This window comes from Gigantopelta aegis, chromosome 9, assembly GCF_016097555.1.
Source record: "Gigantopelta aegis isolate Gae_Host chromosome 9, Gae_host_genome, whole genome shotgun sequence".
In the NCBI taxonomy this organism is placed as follows: domain Eukaryota; kingdom Metazoa; phylum Mollusca; class Gastropoda; order Neomphalida; family Peltospiridae; genus Gigantopelta; species Gigantopelta aegis.
Window position 1 is genome coordinate 31,060,087 of NC_054707.1, and position 24,386 is coordinate 31,084,472.

General features: G+C 36.7%; 1 protein-coding gene across 1 annotated transcript; it reads right to left on the reverse strand.

Moving 5' to 3' along the window:
* Positions 1-773: 773 nt before the first annotated feature.
* On the reverse strand, positions 774-24,363 carry LOC121382377. The gene is made up of 11 exons (XM_041511965.1): positions 24,282-24,363; positions 15,834-16,043; positions 13,500-13,855; positions 9,939-10,157; positions 9,467-9,516; positions 8,413-8,511; positions 7,578-7,721; positions 6,891-7,011; positions 4,271-4,346; positions 2,529-2,724; positions 774-1,372 (listed from the first exon to the last, which is right to left on the reverse strand). The coding sequence occupies exons 2-11, from the start codon at positions 16,040-16,042 to the stop codon at positions 1,271-1,273; spliced, it is 1,572 nt and encodes a 523-aa protein (XP_041367899.1). The 5' UTR covers position 16,043; positions 24,282-24,363; the 3' UTR covers positions 774-1,270.
* Positions 24,364-24,386: the final 23 nt, after the last annotated feature.

Below are 24,386 nucleotides of genomic sequence, written 5' to 3' on the forward strand. Positions count from 1 at the left end.
GGCAATTTATATCTCAACAACGGCAATGTCGGTGGCATTGTTAAGTTCAAGCCCTGAATACTATGTTACCAAAGGGGATCGATCCTAGACTGACCATCAGGCATGCTCTTTACTACTGGGCTATGCCCCATTCATGTTTTATGATGTCAAGTACATTTAAGTAAAAGAGCATTTAAAACATTTGTTTTTACAAATCTAATACTATTTTCAAAAAGGTGGATTATTGTGTGTTGCTTATAGGTTACCCAGGGAGAGAATCTAGCTCAGTTGGTAGAGTGCTTGGCTGATGTGCATGCGTCATGGGATCAAACCCCCTCGGTGGACTCATTCTTTAATTCCACCTCATTACAACCAGTGCCCCACAACTGGTATATCAAAGGCCATGATATGTGCTGTTCTATAGGAAAGTGCATATAAAGGCTTGCTGCTAGTGGAACTATGTAGCAAGTTTCCTGACTGTCATCATCATCAAATGTTGGACATCCAACAGCTAATGATCAATATAAATGTTCTAATGGTATCATTAAACGAAACTAACTACCTATACATTAATATCCATCTTTCCTAATCACACCTTTAACTGGCCCATACTATTTTATCTTAGTGGTACTAAAGCTCATTTATTTTAATTAGGAAACTGAAAACAAATTAAAATTTCATAAGCTCTCATGAAGACAGAGCTAGTGGAGTTAGTTCCCTTTGTTAATGGAATAGCAAGAAATATTAAATATTTCATTTCATGACAAAATTATTTAAATTGTTTAAAGAAAAGATATTTGTAGAATTTTATTTCAACTTAATTTTCAAAATGTTGAAAAGTACTTATAAATGCTAAAGAATAGAATACAAGGAAGACTTTTCCCCACAATACAAACCTCTGTAAAGTGTATACCCCACAAACCAGGACTTTGTATTTAGTTAAGGTTTAGAGGGGTTTTACATACATGATTTCATAAACGTTTTAATGCAATAAATAAACATGCCTCAATAAAAAAAAAATATATATTTTAGTTGTCATGGTCAGGTTCAAAGACCAAAGTTAAACAACTTTCTCTCAACTGTTATCGCGATAACTTAGGATGTCTGTTGGTCGAGAAATGGTCCCATGGCAAATATTTCACTAAAAACTACAAATACACATACAACACACACAACACATACACACACACCACACATACAAACACACACACCACACATACAAACACACACACAGAGTATTTTTAGTTTTTAACTAAACTAATTTCTTCCATTTAGCACCCAACATATGCAATCATTTAGAAATCCTCCGTAATGCAGCCAGCACAGACTTTTTCATGAACGTTTTGTGGAGGTCTGCCACTTGAAACAACAATGACAGCTGGGCGGCAGACCACTGAAATAAACACGAATAAACAGTTTTCTCAAATATGAACGTTTTGTGGTAAAAACTAAAATCCTACACTGGGAATTTCTTTTTAAAAGAAATGTTTATAAAATAAACAATATTTTTAAAATAATGAGATAGTTTCCACTGTTGTAAATGATGAGTTATTTGAAGACTACAGTAAGGTAGAGAATGTAAAATATTGTTAAAATATTTCATTTTAATAATTATATCAATAAATAATTTGTCAGAGCAAACCATTTTTGGATGATAGAAAATAAAGCAATAATAAAAACACGATATCTATCTACAAACTTTGAAATCTTTAGCCAACTAGTTGATGAGACAACTGTAGTCGTTAAAATCTATGCTATATCCTACAAAAATTGGTAACAATGACGTTTTTATTTTATTTTATAAATCCACATTAGATATTTTGAAAAAATATACACTTAACTACTGGAAGATTCCTAACCACACAATGTCTTCCATTCACAGAAATGTTGTCAATAAGGTAAATATTTTAACTGACAAGGTACCCTAAAAAAGTTAACTCAGGCCTGCACTACTAACAAATAAAAAATATATAAACAAATTAGTACAGCTTATTATTTTGATATTTTTGTAAAATAGTAAAATTTATAATGCGAAATTATTATTAAAAAGTGCAAAATATGAAGAAGAAAAAAAACCCAAACTTCTCACAATTTATAAATTACAGTAGGCCTAAGCTATCAATGATTTTTTGGTGTGTGTGGTCAAAAAAAAGGACAAAAAACCCTATTATTAGATCCATAACACCAAAGTTAAGTACACTCGCAAACAGACTTTCATAAAATCTCTCTCCAAACACACATTTTTCTGTCCCGGAGCAGACCTCTGGCTATCCAGAGCTCGGTCCTGGGATAGACATGCTTGAAGCCCTAGTGGCATATGGGCATGTTAAATATTATCTATCTATCCAAACACACACACACCTATTCTTATTTTACATAGCAATTTGAGCATGAGCGTAACAGTGTAGACAAACTCACTAATCCATGGCTATTTATGTAAAAAGTGCAAGTGTTGGTGGATCTGTGTTTGTACAAAACACTAAAATACCAGACACTGGCCTGAGATGTTAGTAAACAAATGTAAGTCACAATGACACCAGTCTACTTACTGTGTTTCCATACTTGGTAACAAATGTAAAAATCAGTTTGCCAAACTTGAGACTCTGGCACAAGCTTTGAGCTGACTTATGAATGCAGTCAAAGACGACCGATGTTGTAGTCTCATCCAGGTTATCAAGGTTTTCCAGAATACACGCCACCACGAGGACGGAGTGTTCATTCATAACACCTGACTCGCACAACTTCCTGAAATGTTAAATGGTTCCTATTTGTGTGAGCAGCTTTAGATATATTTGAGCATTAAATGTGATTTAATGTATTATATAATTATTCAAGGTATGAGGTAGATTTGTTCTAATTTTTCGTTATTTGAAAGTGTGCTAATTCCTCATAATTGTTTGTGTTGTGTATGTTATCATACATATATTCTTTAGTCTTCTTTTTAAGATCCCCCCCACCCCTGAAATTAATTTTTTTATGCTACTCAGTATTTTAAATGGATCACCAGATTTAGTATATATTGCTTATAAGGTGTGTTCAAAACGTACAGGCATACCAGTGTTCTAGCTGCTCCATTTAAGCGGGGCGACCCACCCCGCTATTACATTTTGCCGCCCTGTTTTCACGTTTTCCGCCCTCCTTTATTTTTCTGCGCCCCTCTTTATTTTCCAGCACCATACTATATTTTACAGTACCTATCTCCGCTATTTCCAAATACACACTTTTCCCCACACAAAACACAACGAACAGTCTTCACATTGGACATTAAAGGAAACAAGTTGCGTTGTGTACGAAAGAGCAATTGACGAAACATTTACGACAGTTACCGTAACATAATTTAACAGTATTTTTAACAGCCTCTATTTTGTCCCATACCTGTATCCATTTGTATGTTTAATACACACAATAAAAGTTATATTTTACACAATAAAAGTTATATTTTATTTGAGCAATGAAAACATTTTAATTTTTTTAGATTCGGCAATCTCCGATTGAAAACACACTACTTATTTGGCGCCAAATTTGACGTGTGGTCAGAAAAGTCATTCTGTCTTTTGTTTCCACCAACTATTGTCTGATATTTTGTCCTCAATTGCAGATATAATTGGTTTAACTGCTGATTTTTACTTTCTGTCATTTCTGTCATTCTGTTTATTCAGCAGTTCTTTATAAAATATTGTAAACTTTTCATTTTGGGGGGGATATCACCCTTTATATAAACAATAGAAGTGGTAGTGTTTATTATTAACATTATTTATCTTGGGTGCCAAATAATATATACACCGCCTTTACAAAAACAAAACTATTTTTTATCAGTTGACGATAATATTTTATCACAGCGATCGATTCATTCGATGAAGATGGAAATAACAAAAAAATTATCCGACATTAGGGGATCACTTTACAAACATCTTTATTGTTTTTCATACATCTTGAAATCTTTATTAAAATATTCATATTAAAACTTTGATTGGTTCAGCAAAACCGGAACTGCCCGTGAATGTCAGACCGATAACATCTTCAGTTCAGTTAAAAGACTAGTATGCTTGTATTTCGTATTTTGCACATTTTTGTAGGCAAAATAAGGAGTATGTCTTTCCACAAAGTCTACCAACACACAACAATATGGTAACCAAGCTCCCACTTTTTTTTTTTTTTTTTTTTTTTTTTTATAAGGGTGTGGTGCCACGTGGCCACCCTCCTTTAATTTTCACCCAGCGAGAACACTGCATACATGGCAGGTATTTTGAAATGACAAACACTGATTTCTAAACAGAACCCAGGTGATTACCTCAACAGGTAGGCCTGACATTCAACACTGAAACTTTCTTTACACAGTCGACACAAGATGCCACTTTGGGATGAGGCTGAAATCAAACAAACAGATACTGTAAAATGTTTATTATTCGCGAATGTGTATTTTCCAAATTTTTTAATTTAGCCGTGAAAATTACACTTATGCAAATAATAAAATCCATTAGAACAAAAAAAAAAAAAAAAAAAAAAAAAAAACCCAACATTTTAGCAATTTTGGCATGCTGTTCTGCATCATACAGTCTATATTCACAGTGTTTTTGTTTACGATTTGTAGAAGTTTAATTTATCAACGGCATCATTGGCGGGCCTGTGTCGATTGAACTTCTTTGATCGTTAAACACGCTGAAGGGTCAGGTAAACCAACAGTTTCAGGTTTGTCTGTGCTTTTTTTAATTACTGCAAAATTAAACCTGCCATAACACTGTTTTTGTGAAGAATGATAAATGTAGTTGATTTTTGGAACAGACATTCTTACTGGTATTGTTAAGCTGTGAATAAACATTTAGAAATTAGTATAATGAGCCATTTTTAATTGGCCAGTCAAAATAAGGGACACAAATGGTTTTGTAAACTTCCGGAAAAACGTCATCGACAAGTGACAAAAACTAAAGAGGTGAGACATTTTTAACAACCGGTGTTTAAACATTAAAACAAGATTACTAGTACAAGTGTTTGTCTTTATTTCACACTTTCTGGACAGTTGATTGAACCACATCCTGGATTAATTTCATTAATTGTACACAGTGTGGTCGCCGCTGGACATGTGGCTGCAGCACTTAGCGGAGTTGCTCAGAAAGGGATAATATTACGTATACCTCTGTTGACCACTCTAGTGTCGATTTAAAACATAGTATAGTTTTGTACGTGTTAGTAATTTAAAAAAACAAACAAACAAAAACCAAAAACCATGACACCGCGAAAATTAAAAACTGCGAACTGCCTGCATTTTTGATATCGCGAAGATTCACTGCCGCGAATAATACATTTTATAGTATATCAATTATCACAAACATGGACATTTTTTTTTATTTTGCAAAGGGATCTATCTATATAATGAGGTCTCTCTATTCCTCTCCCTATAATATTACAAAAGGAAAATTTCAAATAACAAGAGCAGTTCCAAACATTTAAAGAATAAGCATTGTAGCAATATATAATGATGAAAGGTGAGTGCAAACATCTCACTGTTTGGGTGAGTATGACGTTTGGGTGAGTATGACGTGTGTGTGAGCAACTGTTTGTCTGTTAAGGAAGGGACAATCAAGGCATTTGACCTGGTATGCATATTCAATGCGAGCTGGTGGTTACGTAACACCTAACGAGTCACGTCAGGAATTAGTCTTCGAACTGAAGAAACAAAACATACCTGATTTTTGTGGATGCATCGCAATATTCTGTATTAATAGTCATCCCAGTAAGCCAGCAACAATTATATATTTATGTTTAATACAAAATAAACCACCATTGTCAAAGTGTTGAAATAACTGTATTATGGTTTGTACATAAATTAACCCACGTTCTGAAATAATAATCGGAGTGTTTTCTTAGTTAATTGGTCTTTTCTTTCTGTGGCCTGTACCTGATTGAGGTTCCTGATTGGCAGGTGTATGTTTAGACGGTTCCCAGACACTGTGTCTAGACACACTAAAAAGACATGCCTCTTTTATTAAGATGACGGTGTGTTAACCGTATTGACACCTCTCTAATCGTAATCGATCAGCCGTCTGCTTTATTACTGTAAGTAATTCTGTAAAACCCTTAATTAAGTAGACTTTCCCCATCTAAAATCACAAAACTGACCAATTACGTAGTCCTAAAGAATAGAAAATTATCACTTGGGTATCGTGAGTGGTCATTTTTGCTCGAACGTAGCATACCAATAGGCCTAATAATATGCATTTTTTCTATTGATGCAAACTGAAATATATTTAGTTAAATAGTTTATTATACTATCAAGTCATTTATGTTGTTTTACAAGTCAGGTTGATGAAAGCGAAGCACCTTGTCGTAAATTAGAGCCTTTGTTTACACTGTGCATAGAGCAGATGGACGGAACTGACGTCACTTCGCCCCAAGCTATACCACCAGATGTCACAAAAACGAAACAAAATGGCTGCCCCCAGTTAGCAGGAATAATCATGGTTTTTTATTAACTCTAAAATTACGCATTTTTCATTTGTTAAAGTGTCAGTATGTGTTGGTAGTCCGGGTATGTATCTTTCCAACACATAAATCTCGTTTGGGTTTACTCTACCTTGAAGAAGAGGCCTATAGATGTAAATGTGTTCATCTCGTCATCCTGGGCTCAGAATAGCGGCCTGCAAAAAGCTATCCTTTTTTTTTCAGACTTAGCAGGTGAAATAGAAAATCACCTGCTAAAACCACCCAAAATATTGCAGATAATATTTTCAAGAAAATTATGTATGAAAGAGTTATCTCACCTATTAAATAGCTCACAATTCTGTCATATTTTAATTATATAAAGCTATAAAATACACCTGAGGTTATTATTTCCTCTTGGCTTAAATTAGGTAAAAGTATTCTGAAAGCTTATAACTTGGTGACACTGAGATTTTCTGTCGAACTTTACTTACTCATTTCATTGATTTGACTGCCGGCAGTAATTGAATCAACTATCTGTTTTGGGAATGTTTCCCCCAAGTTGATCAAAACACCAGTCAGTGTCCTTGAAGCAGTATGGTCCAAATCTCTGAACTAACAAAACAAACAAAATGGCATGGCTTCACTTCAGTATTATATTCCAAACATAGCAATCATCAACAGTGTTACCTTCAAACAATCTATAGGTATCTAAGCAAGGGTATCCTATATCTATAAACAGAAAACTGATGAAAACTAAAAATGTGTATAATCCAGGGAACATTTTGATTAGCGATATTTCTAGTCAATTGAAAATTGATGAGCAACTACTGTTTAATGTTTTAAAATTGTGTAGTGGTAAAACTTGCGTAGCAAACAACTGACTGAAGAAAAGGTTCCCTGCAGTATTTAGACAGAATTCAATGTCTCACCTACTACAATCTGGTTTGGTGGTTAAATAAAATAAAAAATCAGAAATAAATTTAACACGTCTGGGCGTAAACCACAACTACGTTCCGAGTATTACTGAATTCGAGACTCATAGTTTGTAATGAAGCTAAATGTAATAACTTTATATAGAACTGAAAAATACGCTAACGCAGCCATGTTGCTATGGTTAAAAACATAACATTACATCTTGCCTTCGACTTAAGGTAAGACCAACAACAACAAAATTTCACCTTGTGAATAAAGCATCCAGAAATGAATGCAACACAACTGCTGTAACTAACAGCCAGGGTGATTCGTTTAAGAAGTTCAAAAGCCATCAAGAGACATTCGTCTGGTAGAGAGGACATGTTGACAGCATCACAAAGCAGCTTCATCTATAAGAAAAAACATTTAGTTTTTATTACTCACTGTAGAGGTTGTCATCAATATCAGGTCAAGAGCCAGTTTATCCTAGTAGCACATGTAGCACGGGCTACGGGCTCCACAGTCATGTGTACATTTATTTTCTCCAGGTTATTTTTCCCTTCTCCCCGAAGGGGTTGCAAAATATATATCCTGGGAAGGGGGAGCCAGTGTTATTTGTGCTACAGGCCCCGCGGATCCTTAAACCGGCTCTGATCAGGTCTCATATATCAAGTTTGATTACTGCAGATATATGCATAAAAATAAAATATCTGTGGAGAGACTAAACATACTTTAAATCTCAGAAAGATAAAAAAGAAATATTAATGACACCTCAACACATTTTTTTTAACTACAGCTTTTTGGCATCTGACATACATGTATGATTATTTTGACATCTGTGACTATGCTTATAAATCTTTTTGAAGCCAGACTGTAATAGATTCAGAAACACATTGCACCTCAGACAAATGCTCTACCACAGAGCTACACCATGCCCTGAAATGAGGGTCACATTAAACAATTAATTAAAGTTGTATATTCTTGAAGTAGGTGGTAAAGACCAAGGCAACTCTTTAAGTAACAGACAAAACTAGTTTGAACCAGTTAAAATATGTCCTATACGTTACACTGAGTGAAGAGCTGTGTTTTAAATGGAGTCACCTGGCAAGCTGGGAGACTAGAAAGGAAGCTCAGTTCCGACGCCTCTAGAACAGGGAGACAAGAACTCTGCCACACTTCTCTCAGCCATTCAGCTTTAGCCTACAAAGAAAAAAAAAACCCAGTGTTTTGAAGCTGTAATGCTTGGGGGAAATTCAAATGATTACCAAGTATAGAGATATTTCCCCCCCCCCCCCATCCCTAGCTATGCAAGACAGACCCATTCCATGACGTCAGCCCATATGGACGACATCTGTCTTGCATATGCTATGACATCATTGCGTTTAACATGGGGAGTATTAAGTCGTTTGTAATATATGATGTCATATTAATGCGAGTTGGTTAGTTTTAAATCAATATTTTGTTATTAAAACCTTCATTATAAAAGCTAACTTGTTAATTTGTAGTGTTAAATTATATTTAACACAGGAAAGATGCTGCAAATATGATAGTGTAGTTCATTTATGATAAAATGGTCAAATAAAGACATTACGTTTTCAGCCATCTTTGTTTGTTTGTGTAAAATAATGGTTTATTTATCAAATGGATGGAAAAAAACAAAGACTCCATCATAAGTGGTCATGTGGGAAAGAAAACGTACACCCTCGGTGGTGGAAATTTCTACCATGGGACTCGGCAAGCTTCGTCATAGGTTGAAATTTCCTCCATCTCGGGTGTACTTTTTTCTATCTCACATGACCACATATGATGGAGTCTATTATTGTAGTACTGATATGAAATTTTTTCAGACAGCCTTGTAAACATGACGAGACACTGATTTTTATTATAAAAAAATAAATCAGAAAAATGACTTAAAAGTCTTCTAGAATTATGATTGGTTTTTTTTAAAGAAATAGGATGGTGATGGTGTGTTTTGAGGTAGGTTAGATTGTAAAGCATGGCCAATAAAAAACACAGTTACTTAAACGCTTTACATTGATATGGTCATTATTTTTATTTAATTTAGTCTACAATATGTCAACCTGGCTGTCTGACTGAAATTCAGTTTTCATGAAATTCCAAAGTGGAATAAATTCAAGAGAAACGGGAAGGTTACCTGAAGCATCTCATCAATATGAACTTCACTCTTTTCAGCTGTAGTTTCATCTGGGAATTAATAAAACAATACAAACTTTAGAACTGACAAAAGAATTGTTGGTATGAATTAGTAATATGCATTGTTTAGTAAAAATGCTAAACCTATAACCAAATGTAGACCAACATCAGTATAACTAGTCAGTAATCACTTCTTGCCACTAGCATCAATGCTACGAAATAAATATACCGATATCTACATATGCTTTTCTATAAAATTCAACCTCAGTATTTGAAGTGGTATCTGTGGTATACTTTAAAGAAAGATCTGTTTATATCTTAGAGTTAATGGTCATGAACAGAATTTACTTAACAAACATTAAACTGCAGCATTACAACAGATTAGTTGCTGAACGAAAGAAAGCTTGGTTTGTTACATTATAACAAAGATCACATGATCCAACAAACAATACAGGTTAACTGTAGTGACAAACCCTTGATGTCGATGCCTTGTTTGGCTCTCTTAGTTGGGGGCGATTCCATCAAACTGTCTTCATCATCTACAACAATCACATCCTGTGTTTCCAACGTCTCCTCTGCTACCCCAGCATCACACACTTGCCGAGTTTCTTCTCTGTGGAAAGGTTTTCGACTTGGGTTTTCATCTGGTGATGGTATGATGTTGGTCTTTTCTTTTATATAGGTAGTGACTCCTGAAATTTACAAACCAAGGTGTACTGGATCACCACAAAATACCTGTCACTGAAAACATGTAACACCCACATCCAGGCTTTCTGTTAGAGAATAATTTGAGGGTATGTAATAAAAAATAGACCCAAGTGCCTCTACAAGGTGGTTATGGGTTTAAAATCTTTTGAAATTCAACATTGTATTTCATGTACTTTGACAAATTTTAAACAGCATTTCTCTTACTATAGTTTTTTTAAACATCATAAAAATATATTCATTAATTTCCAAGATTATAGGGTTGAAACCCTGCACATCAGATAATGTGATATACCATTTACCTGTAACTCCCATATTACATTTGATATTTCATTTACCGTAACTCCCATATTACATTTGATATTTCATTTACCTTAACTCCCATATTACATTTGATATTTCATTTACCTGTAACTCCCATATTACATTTGATATTTCATTTACCTGTAACTCCCATATTACATTTGATATTTCATTTACCCGTAACTTCCATATTACATTTGATATTTCATTTACCTTAACTCCCATATTACATTTGATATTTCATTTACCTGTAACTCCCATATTACATTTGATATTTCATTTACCCGTAACTCCCATATTACATTTGATATGTCTTTTACCTGTAACTCCCATATTACATTTGATATTTCATTTACCCGTAACTCCCATATTACATTTGATATTTCATTTACCCGTAACTCCCATATTACATTTGATATGTCATTTACCTGTAACTCCCATATTACATTTGATATTTAATTTACCCGTAACTCCCATATTACATTTGATATTTCATTTACCCGTAACTCCCATATTACATTTGATATTTCATTTACCCGTAACTCCCATATTACATTTGATATTTCCTTTACCTTAACTCCCATATTACATTTGATATTTCATTTACCCGTAACTCCCATATTACATTTGATATTTCATTTACCTTAACTCCCATATTACATCTGATATTTCATTTACCTTAACTCCCATATTACATTTGATATTTCATTTACCCGTAACTCCCATATTACATGTGATATTTCATTTACCTGTAACTCACATATTACATTTGATATTTCATTTACCCGTAACTCCCATATTACATTTGATATGTCATTTACATGTAACTTCCATATTACATTTAATATTTTATTTACCCGTAACTCCCATATTACATTTCATATTTCATTTACTTGTAACTCGCATATTACATTTAATATTTCATTTATCTCCAAATCTCATATCAGATACATACTGAATGCCAAAAGAAACTATACACTTAATATGTTTTGTATTAATTCTTGCAATAAAAAAAAAAAAAATCATAACAATGGTAATATCAAACCAGATTTTATTAACAAACAAAGCACTTCACAAAATTCATTACATTTAAGTTAAAAACAACAGTTACTCATCCTGGGGATTGGGGTGTGTAAAACCCAAAAATGTAACACATTTGACAAAATGAAATCCTCAGTCAGAAATTGGAGGTAAAATTGCATATGGAAAGAGTCATAACTCTGTAAAACAGACATTTCGGTGTCCTTAATAAAGTGTTTGTCGGTCACTAGGTCACAATAACGCTGTTAAAGTTACAGTGTCTGGTTACCATATAATAATATCATGCACAAATATGAAATACAAGTTCAACTGCACTTTTAAAAAATGTGTGTGCGTTCGCTATGAACGGAGAACGTCAAAAGTATACACTCAATTCGTCGCCTGTGCGGCCATAGCTCGGCAAACCACTAACGACAGCCTGTTGTCAATTTCAGTTAACAGGTGCGTTTGCGGATTTGAAATTGTAGGGTTCGTCTCAAAAAATGAAATGAGAATTCTTGCGCTGTACAAAGAACGTTCAGTTGAGGATACATACTATTCTTTCATTAAAACCGGTTTTGATCTTGACAACGTACTATCGCCAATCGTACCTTCCTATTTAAGAATTAATATTTTATAAAGTGTTAGTAGAACTTTCAAAGTTTAGCTTGTATAACACATTGATCATGTATATATTTTTATTTAAAAAAACTGAAGTAGAAAATGACCGTTTTCACTTTTTAATTTTACGTGTGGTAAAATCGACAAAATCAAATAAATATTATTTCGTTTGGAAAGGATAAAGTTAGTTTGTTTTGTTTAACGACATCAGTGTTAGAGCATATTGATTTAATAATCATCTGCTTTTGGATGTCAAACATTTGGTAATTTTGACATATAATCCAAGAGAGGAAACGGCGCATGTGTGTGGAGAGGGTATTGGGGGTCGAAACCCTTCCCTGAACAAGAAAAAAAAAATTTGAAATATATTTTCTGGGGGAACATGGCCCCATATAAACTTTGCTCAACGCGGTCTATAAGTCCTAACCCCGCTGAAATCCCTGCACACGCGCCTTGGAAACACGCTACATTTTAAAAATATTTTTTTATTATTTTTCTTTTTTAGCAAGGGATCATTTATATGTACCATCCCACAGACAGGATATCACATATCATGGCCTTTTCTATACCAGTCATGGCGCACTTGCTGGAACAATCCCGCTGATGGGGATCGATCCTAGACCGACCGCGCATTTAAAAAACACACCACATTTTTAGGTCTAAGTAATGAATAGAAATAACATATAGTCTTCATAAATGTTATATATATCGAATATACCGCCCTCTTCCTCTACCCCTAGAGTGTTACGTAATTATTAACACCCCTTTACATGTAACGCGTATGCCAACTGCTGGTCACTGACAAAATTTCATGGCAAATCCCCCACCGACCCCTGGAAAGGTATTGTACCATACCTCTATGGATATAAATATATTTTGGAGGTATGAGACGACCCCTCAATCAAGACAGTTAAATTTGTTCAAAATCACGTGAGAAGCTCAGCGCCTGTGCAAATCGCGTAAATTTCCAGTTTTACTGGCGTCCCGTTAATTGAAGAAAAACAAGCTGGCCATTGGGTTTGCAGTTGACCTAGATAATGTAGATAAGCGAGCATTGCGAAATTATAACGATGTGGTGGACCTTTTATGTACCAAACAGAACTGAATCATCTATTCTATATGCTTAAATAATAAAAATATTCCAGACACCGCAGCTTTAAGATGTTATCATGTGGAGAACCAAATTTGCTGTAAGTTTTGATATTCACTTTGTGATATTTCAGTTACCTGTAACTCCCATATTCCTTAATGTCATATTTTATTTATACTTGTATGTACCAGTAACATCTATATCAGAAGTGGTATTTAAGTTACCTCTAATCCCATATCAGATAATTGTAATATTTTATTTACACCCATATCTGACAATGTCTTATTTCATTTACCTGTGGCTCCCATATTAGTACTAGTTTGCCATGGTGATACACTGCAACCAGACAACACCTGGTGACACACTTGGTCAGTCAGTGCTGTATTTGACTGGGTGAAGCTGTAGTGTGCTGGCGTCAACTCCATTTGCGGTGCATGGTTTGATGATTCTGCCCCACAGTTTGATGATACTGCTGAAGACCTGCTCAACATGTCACAAAGTGTCCTCTGCCAGGTGCCATCTCCAGTGAATGCATGTATGACTCCGACAAATGTCTGCAGTGATGATACACAGATTTCCCAACGGTGCTGATACATCACAGATAGCAGCTTGGTCTGCAAGTCACGTGAAAGTAAACAAAACAAGGGCACGCTGAAAGAACACAAAAGGAATGTACAAGTAGACTGAAATGAAATTAATCATTATTATCCTGCATCCACCGGTTCTATTGACAGAATATGATGACTGATAAAGCAGACATATCCGTATAGTAGCAGGATATGACTTTTGATGTCACTCATGTGACTTTTGATGTCACTCATGTGACTTTTGACGTCACTCTAGTCCCACTAGAGCACACTGTTCAGGCTGAATGAGAAATTCCACTCGGCTATGCCTCGCAGAATTTCCCATTTCACAGGATAAAGCAGATATCCAACGTCATTAACTAGTTGTTCTCTATATAAATTTAATAAGGTAGAAACAAATATATTGATATTTCAAAGTGCTTTGCTATATCAGTGAACATTTTGTTCAGTATCACAAGAATGCTACACAATTCTAAATGTTAAATAGTGTTTGCAATTAAATTTTCAATTAACAACTGTAGCTAATCAAAATATTGAAAACAAAATATTCCCTCTTATATACATTCTTGATCATTCATCAATCACAATCGATTTACACCAACGATCAACTTTCAATTATACACTCTGCTAATATATAGGTTATATAATATATGAACTTAGGAAGGATTTGATCCCACAATTTTCACAATGTTTGGGTGTTGGAATTTAATTTGTTGTGGAAGGTCCAACAAGATACTGTTGATAAGGAACACATAAAAGACATTTTTACTGAGATAAATGATTGTAAACAGATGAACTCCATGCATAGAGTTGAGACATATAGAACCAAGATGGCAGCTGAAAAACTCAAGCTGTCAGCAAGGCCTGAGCAACAAAGGTCATCTTTGAGAGGAGATAAAGATAACAATAAATTGAAGTTTAATTTTCTTTTGTTTAAGGACGCTGTTAGAGCAAATTGATTTATTAATCATCAGCTATTGGATGTCAAACATTTGGTAATTTCTGACATAGTCTTAGAGATGAAACCTGCTACATTGTTCCATTAGTAGCAAGGGATCTTTTATATGCACCATACCACAGACAATACAACACATACCACGGCCTTTAATATACCAGTCGTGGTGTACTGGCTGGCACGAGAAACAGCCCAATTGGCCCATTGATCCCAAACTGACCGCTCTGGTTGAACTTAAAAAATTGCAGAATCCAGCATTATTTTATATTTTATGCCCTGCTCCCTCCCCATCATGATTAGCAGAAAATCTCCAATAAGACAAGCACTAACAAAGTAAGGAAGAGCCACGATGGCGGGGTTCGGTTTAAATTCAGTCACACCACCTGACAACTGCCCTGCTCCCTCCCCCATCATGATTAGCAGGTACTACCCAATAAGACAAGCACTAACAAAGTAAGGGAAGAGCCATGATGGCGGGGTTCCATTTATATTTAGTTCCACCACCTAACAACTGCCCTGCTCCCTCCGCCCCCCCCCCCCCCACCACCTCATGATTAGCAGGTACTACCCAATAAGACAAGCACTAACAAAGTAAGGGAAGACCCATGATGGTGGGGTTCCATTTATATTTAGTCCCACCACCTGACAACTGCCCTGCTCCCTCCCCCATCATGATTAGCAGGTACTACCCAATAAGACAAGCACTAACAAAGTAAGGGAAGACCCATGATGGCGGGGTTCGATTTATATTTAGTTCCACCACCTAACAACTGCCCTGCTCCCTCCCCCATCATGATTAGCAGGTACAACCCAATAAGACAAGCACTAACAAAGGGAAGAGCCATGATGGCGGGGTTCGATTTATATTTAGTCCCACCACCTAACAACTGCCTGCTCCCCCCCCCCCCCATCATGATTAGCAGGTACAACCCAATAAGACAAGCACTAACAAAGTAAGGAAAGAGCCATGATGGCGGGGTTCGATTTATATTTAGTCCCACCACCTAACAACTGCCTGCTCCCCCCCCCCCCCCCCCCCCCCCCCCATCATGATTAACAGGTACAACCCAATAAGACAAGCACTAACAAAGTAAGGGAAGATCCATGATGGCGGGGTTCGGTTTCAGTGAGACAAGAAAGCAGAGCCTGCCACTGTGGCGCCTCGTCAGCCTGGGAAGAACACTTGTGCTGCAGCCAGAGTTTAGCCAGCTGAAGACCGTTCCGCTGACATCTCAGGGCACCAAACAGTCCTTGCCAGCATTTGGGTAATCGGTCAGTTACATCAGCTGATGTCATTCTGAAACCAATCAAACAATAAAATAAAAACCACTTGTAAAACATAGGGATGTGAGAGGGGCTGCTACAAAAAAGCTTACTGCGGCTGGGTTCCAGGGGCTGCTCAAGGGTCCCTGAAGGAAAATTGTTGTTGGCAACCCCTGGATCTGTCAAAAATTGCATTCAATGCTAACAAATCTAAACTGGTTATAACTTATAATATAAGGCACACATCATAAACTTGAAACCGTGAAAACATGCAAATTAACCCTGCGTGGTCAACAGTATGGAACATCATGTTTTTGGTTTTTTAGACGAAATAGAAAAGCACCTTTACGCATAGCTCTCACATCCCTGAAAACATAAAATAAAAAACAGTCAACTATTTTCTGAACAATTTTTACTTCATTACAAATGCTTACATCTCATTTGACTGACAACAATGGTTGTGACGACAGCCAATTCAACTGCCATGACAAGCGAACCTGGATTCCACTGTTAGTTAGAATCAAATTTCAAATAAATAAATATTTCATTTTAACATTTAGAATATCCGGTAGACATATTAGTTAATATATAGCTTGATTATAGTTTCAGTTACTGGTTTCATCCGATCGCTGGGTTTAATGATGAATTCATTTCAGGTTCTATTCCCAGTGTTGTTTCTTCTTTCTTCCAAGTTTTAATCCCTTGCTTTCCCTCATATCTGCACATGATGGCACTAACTAACCTAGCATTTACAATTTATTAGAAGCTAGTGATTTAGTTTAAATGATTTGAAGTTTATGATTAATGACCTAATTGAAACAAGTGGTGGTTTAATTAGTGTTGATAAGCAGGTGGCAGTTAGTAGTGTCTTTATTGTATTTCATATTAGACCGAGTATACTACAGGTCACTATTCATCCTTGGTCCCTCCGATGCAACATTTTTAGACAGTTCACTAGTTGCTGGTTTTTATTTGCATTGCTAGTGATGACTTTCATGTTTTCATCAGCAGTAGTTTGATATTTTTACTTTTGCTGAATAGACTTGGATTTGCAGTTTGATTTTAACTCTTTTACTGTAAAGTGTAATCCAGTTTCCTTGAATCTGATTTGTTTACATTACTTTACTATTGAATTCCACTTACCCATAGTAAATCTGTATTTACTTTACTATCGAATTCCACTTAGTACTACATGTATGTTGGTACTATGTAGTATATTTGTATTTACTTTACTATCCAATTCCATTTAGTACTATGTAGTATATTTGTATTTACTATTGAATTTCAATTAGTACTATGTAGTATATTTGTATTTACTTTACTATGGATTCCACTTAGTACTATGTAGTATATTGTATTTACTATCAGATCTACTTATTACTAGGGCCATTCCATGGTATTTGGTCCATGGGTGTGGAAATTTCAAAATGATCTGTTAAACTAAAGTTTTTATTATATCTTAAAGTTAACACTCGTATTCATATAAAAATATATATTTATTGCCAATTTACATAGTTATGTACTAGTATATTTGTATTTACTTTACTATCAGATCCACTAAGTACTATGTAGTATATTTGTATTCCCTTTACTATCTGATCTATTTAGTACTACATATTTGTATTTACTTTACTATGGATTCCACTTAGTACTATATTTGTATTTCAGGATTGATGGTTTATTGTGTAGGTTTGTCTTTGTTCTTTTATGGTTGTGTCATTGCATAATGAATATGTTGACTCTTGATGAAATTGATAAGCTGATGCATGCTTGTAATCAGCACTCAAAGTTCTTGACCAACTGGTCGCATATGCGACTGGATGTTTCACGAGTGCGACCAAAAATTACTACCAAGTCGCATGTGTGCAACCAAACAAAATAACAAGTTTTGCTAGTTGGAAAGTGGCCACTGCATTGACGCATACTATGAAATTCGTAGTCTTAAGTGACCCAACGTTTTGTTAATTTGCACATGATTCACAACAGAATCACAATGCTTGGTCTGGTGACGTCATCAATTCTAAGAAAAATACGTTTGAGATGTACCTTAAAGCCGCACGCCCTAGTTCCATCCAGCGAAAATAAATTATAATTTGGTTAATCTACAAACCTGTAACACACTTAGATCACGTTTTTATCAAATAGGGTGAAAAAGCAGGTTTTATATCGATAAATACCATGGGAATCCCCCATGTCCCAATTGCTTGAAATAATTTTGAAAGTTAGTATTCTGATGTCACCGGTAGATGTCGCTCGAAGCACAACAATGCCTACATCACGACAAATTTCACAGAGTGCGCACAGACTTGGGGTGCGTTCCTTTCACCTCTCCTGGACATGTTCCAATTGTTCTGTCCTGGTTGTATCCCCTCTCCAGATATCGTAAGACTTAGCAAAATTATTGGTTTTAAGGGTTTGTAACGTTTTGTATTGAGACACTTACTTGTCTGAACTTTATTGTTACTGAAAATGTTCATGAACTGTGAAGAAGAAAAATCTCACAAATGAACAAGCAAATGACAACAAATCGGATGTTGATTGCGCGAACCGTGCACGAGAAAACAAACCGAACCAAAATGATAACGGTCACATGGTATACCAACGTCTGTGACGTTTACACAGGAAGATTCGCTCTAAAAATAGATTGGACCTCACTTGCTTAACGGTTTTTTCTCGAGTGCACGCGGCTTGTTAAGAAATACAAAAAATGCATTTCGTGGTTTTACAAACATCAGGATTACCAGGATTACCAAAAAGCACTTCAGGTGAATGGAAATGTGTATTCTAAATAATAAAATGTAAGTAAAGTGCAATTTTATTTGTGGAAAAAAATGGGTTTAATAGCGAAAAACAATGCCGTAATGGTTAACAACTAGCCGTAACTAGGGCGTGTCTCTTTAAATAGGATATCAACTCAGTTTGAACAAAGTTATAATTATGTATACCGATTTAATTGGTTTTATTAGGATTCTCATCTGATAATAGTTAATAACTGAAAATCAAATAACGCCAAGCGACTACAAAATCACAGAAACGCGGTTCAAGAAGTTTCTTACAAATAGGCCGTAGTTTTTACGTGGCTCCATTTGCAAGTCGACTTTTAAACACGTTCATGATTTTAAAGACCTTTAGTTTAAAAGCAAATGTAAGACAATGAACGTGGTATTGTTACATTTACTTTAATTTTAACGCAAAGCCTGAACCGTAATGTAATGATCTGATCATCATGTCAATGTTTGGAAAGTTCTGACCCAGATATGTGTACTTTTCATCGATTGGCGACTGACGATTGACCAATATTTATAATTCGGCATCATGTGACCATCGTAGAAGGTGAAGGAGAGAACTGTTACAATTACCGTCATTCTAATGGTGTTGTTAATAAACTTGTATTTACTCAGGTTTGTATTGTGATGTTTTATATCACTGATATCAAATAATAAATTAGCTATTAAGAAGTACTGGTAGAACTATAATCATTACATTCTTCTGTAGCCTACAATTAACTACTATAGTATTCATTGATGATCTGGGGCGTCAGAGTTAGGAGCCTGCGTGGGTGGGGGGAGATGTTTTGGTCCCCCCCCCCCCATAATTTGTTTACAAATAGTGGTTTTTTCATTTTTATTTCGGATTATATGTTTAATCTTTACTCAAAATTGTTCCCTTTACCAGTTCAAAATTCTCTCATTCAGAAACGTTTGAAATTGAAAGATCTTAAAACAGCTGCCCGGTATCCGAGTGCTAAAATTAGTAATTTGCAAATCATGATTTGAGACTCTTCAAGGTCATTTCTTTTGATATTATTGAACTACTTTTAGTTTCAAATGATAAAACTACATATATCAACAAAGTGAGGTATACTTAAAGATAGCATCTCCCACCAAATTTTGTACATGATGACCCCACCTCCCCCTTCCAGGAACGTAAATACTATGTACTTTATGGATGCCCCCTATGAATATTCCCCAGTGCTCCAAACTTATTCCCCAGTGCTCCTAAAATATGTAACTGTGCTCCTAAATGTTTTTTCAAACATTGAGCCCTGGTAATGTACTGAATATCCATCCCAGGGCAGACACACCCAAACATTTTCTAGACTGAATGCACAACTACATATCGTAGTCTGATCTTGTGCATAACTTTACTCCAATTACATCTCGGTCGGTTCAGGCAAGCTACGATAGTCTGAGGAAAGACAGGGAACCAGAAACACAGTACAATTCTAGACACAACACAATCTCTAGATGAGGTTGGATAATAGATAATGATTATCATGTTCCCATTTGTTACAAGTGCAGACAACCTGGTCATTTAGCTTTCTCTTGCAGAGTCCACTTGGACCACAGCTGGTACAGAAGAGACTTTGCTTGTTTAAATAAAGTCTCAGTCTCCAACAAAAAGAGAACCAAAGAGTCTACAGTTAGCAAAACCTTTTAAATGATAAGAACTGTCTCACATTTCTATTATTCCATTAGATAACATAGTGAATATAGAGTGTGCAGATGGACAGTGTTTGCCAATGATCATATGTCGAATCTTGTTCCACAGATGATGGCTGCAGAACAGGACTATATTTTCTTAGTTGTTCTGCAAGGAACAAATGTTCTTCAAACTGATGGAACAGTGCAAAGCTCAACATGGCAACAGGTTTCTGCAGAAAGCTTTTGACAAACGGCACAAACTGGCCGATTGGTATGATGAAGGTGTTTACATTGTTCTCAGACAACCAAACCCAGATATTCCGAAATTCAGAATGCTGGTCAACTCACCCCAAAAACATCTAGTGCCAGTGTTTGGTCAACTTGCCCCAAACTTTACTGTCAATAAATAATTGTGATAAAATTAAAAATGGAATCTACAACTTTGGTGTCATTTTATTTATTAATATTACAGTGAAACTCTGCTAGCAGCTATTACGACCACTTATTAAATGGTTTTATATTGGGGAGATCCTAATATCGGATAAATAATAATCTAATGAACTGTCAACCTTATTCAGGCAAGGCTTTTGGACTCCGACTGGTGTGCGTATTCAACAACAAACTCTACATCGAAAACATCTTCTATCAATTGGTTCTTTGGCAGTGCCAGAGGATGTCATCATATAGGCAAAGAAAAGAAAGAAAGAAAAAAACGTTTTATTTAATGACGCACTCAACACATTTTATTTATGGTTATATGGCGTCACACATATGGTTAAGGACCACACAGATTTTGAGAGGAAACCCGCTGTCGCCACTACATGGGCTACTCTTTCCAATTAGCAGCAAGGGATCTTTTATTTGGGCTTCCCACAGGCAGGATAGCACAAACCATGGCCTTTGTTGAACCAGTTATGGATCACTGGTCGGTGCAAGTGGTTTACACCTACCCATTAAGCCTTGTGGAGCACTCACTCAGGGTTTGGAGTCGGTATCTGGATTAAAAATTCCATGCCTCGACTGGGATCCGAACCCAGTACCTACCAGCCTGTAGACCGATGGCCTAACCACGATGCCACCGAGGCCGGTATATAGGCAAAGAAACCCATGCCTAAGACGAGGAAGCAGGTTCCATTTCCACTAAGACCAAGTGACCAATGAAGACCAGTCCTGGTGCTCATAAAACTTTTAGAGTCTAGACTCAAGACTCTAATAGAGTCTGAGACACTAATGTCATGAGAACGCCATACAACTTGTATGCGTGTGACGTCATTTGAGATTGAGTCTGGACTCTTAAAGGTTTTATAAGCACGGGCCCTTTTCGATCATCGATGTCAGCGCTACACTCATAGTTGACTTGCGATGAAGACGGACATGTGTCTTTGTTCTCTTGAGCTGCTCCCCCCCCCCCACCTGGGGGGACTTATCAAGTCCTACAGAGCGCTACTGGAGTACCGAGTGTCGTACACCGGGTCACGGGCTTCCGTGACCTTGGTGTACGGGGACTCGGTACTACCGAAGAAAGGAAGGTACAGGAAGAGGAAACGTGCGCCAGGGACGGTACAGGGGGGGACAAAGCCAGCGGCGGCCCCTTCTGTGTCGCCGCCCCCACCACGACCAGACCAGCCAGTCCAACAGGAAGCGACTGAGCGACCGACAGGACCAGCTAAAGCGACGCAGCCCATAGGAAAACCTACGCGGCCAGCGCGACCTGTTCCAGCTCTACGGCCATCTGCGTCGAGACCTCCAGCCAAGGGGGTATCCACAGTGACGACCACAGATGTTGCCAAGCGGAAGTCCGTCACTCCCCCAAGTGATCAACCAGCCAAGACACGGCCTTCTGCTACCGCCCAGGGCACATGGCCGCTTGCAGCCGGAAAACTCAAGGGCCAGTACTTGGTCAGCAATGTCTCAGATGTCAAAGATCTTCCTACAGGCATCGTCAAGGACTCATTCAAAACTTTCCAGGACGGCAACGAGATCGCCATCCACATGACAGAGCTACGGGGCACGGGACCAGCACTAATTGTTACGTCACGCCGCGATGGTCGTTACAGACAAGCGATCCTCTACCACGAGATGGACAACTACACCGTTCACAGGATGCTAAGGATGCCGGCTCCCAGTACATACAGTTAGTGAAAGGACTACTGGGACACAGCTTCAGGAAGCTGATACCAAACTTCAACAAGCGGTACTTCATCTCGTCCCCGTAGTGGCTAACCTTTTCCTAGGACAGGTAACCTCCGCTTTTTTGGACATAGACAGACTTTAAAACTTTTTTAGCAGTCATTTAAAAAAATTATAGTCTGTTGCCCTTTATTTTTGGCAGTCCGTCTAAATGCTCCAATCACCTTCAACTTTGGATGAGCAGTCTAATTTTTTGTTTGGTCTCTAATTGATTCCAGACATGGTTATTATCAACTTACTAAATTTTTTACAAATTCCGCCCACTTCAAACTTACCCCCCCCCCCCCCCCACCCCCTCCTGTCCCGGAATTGGTCACTGGCGAAGTCAGAGGCTAAGTCCGGGGTGGGCGTGCCTGAACCTCTGTGGATGTGGGCATGTTAATTGACGTATCAAGTTAGGGACCGTAACAAAAGTATATTGAAGCCAGAGAGACTAAGTCACTTAGTCTTGATTCTGACCCCCCACCCTCCTCAAAAAGACTAAATGGGCAGACTTTGGCTTCATCCAAATTGACGTTACAGAACAAGGTTTGGAAAAGACCACAGGAAGACAGTAGTAATATAAAAGATACAAACAGTATTTATTCATGAATGCACATAGTGAAACAATGTTTTTAAACAGTGATATGAGGCCAACCAAGGCACTCTGAAAGGCTTTGTAACTATTAAACTATACATCCAATGACAATATGCCCATTGGTATCTTTCATCAGACGCCAATGACATAAGCTCCAAGTTAGCCTATTTCTCAAGTCATATTTTCCAGCAATTTAAGATAATTTATGCTTCTTTTCTCTTCTTTTTTGCTGTTGCAATTGCCGTTTTTCGGCTCTATTCCAGCGCTTGATGTGCAAGGTAGAGATTTTTTAAACAACTTGTATTGTTGTTAATATCTTGATGCAGAGTTGAGTTGTTCCTGTCAAGTCTCTTTTTGTTAATTAGAAGTTACAATATATCGTGAAATGTTTTAATGCACTGTTTATTGGGAGAAAATATCACACCCACCCGCGACACGACGCCACACGCAAATTTCGATAAGTGAAAAAAGAGAAGCGACTCTTATTAAAGAAAATCATCCTAAACATGCTCAAGATGTATAACAACAATTGTTTGTTTGTTTTTTGTTTTGTTTGTTTCATTACTTTATTATTTATTAGTGTTACACATGATTGCCAAACCACTTGTCATACTAAGAGAGCTAACTCTTTACGATCGTTACAACAGCAAGACCTGTGTGGTACCAACATGGCCGTTATAACGAGAGTTGACTGTAATACATACCTAGCCACCTTGATATCCTGGTTTGCATGGGCTGTAGGTCGACAATAAATACCTTGGCCAGTGTTTTGAAGCCTTTTGCGTTTTGGGTTGTGTTTGTATGTTGATTTTCAAGTTCAAAGCAAGTGAAGCCAAAAGTGATAAAAAGACTAAATGGAGATGTTGAAATCGTAAACCCCCTCCCCCTCAGACTAAGTGACTTAGTCTCTCTGGCTTCAATATACTTTTGTTACGGTCCCTTATTGAGTTTCCAATCCCATTCCCAGTCAGCGCTAAGTACTACAGAACGACCTTTTGATGAATTGCAATAAAAATGCCGCATTTCTCTTAGTAAAGAATTATCATAAAATATATGTGTACTATTCAGTATTTAGACCTACTGTTTTTTATGTTCAATTTATAATTTACAAATTGCATGTGTGTCCTGTCATTTCTTTTGGTTTCGAACTCGAAATGCACCGCCATATTATCCAAGAACAATAACT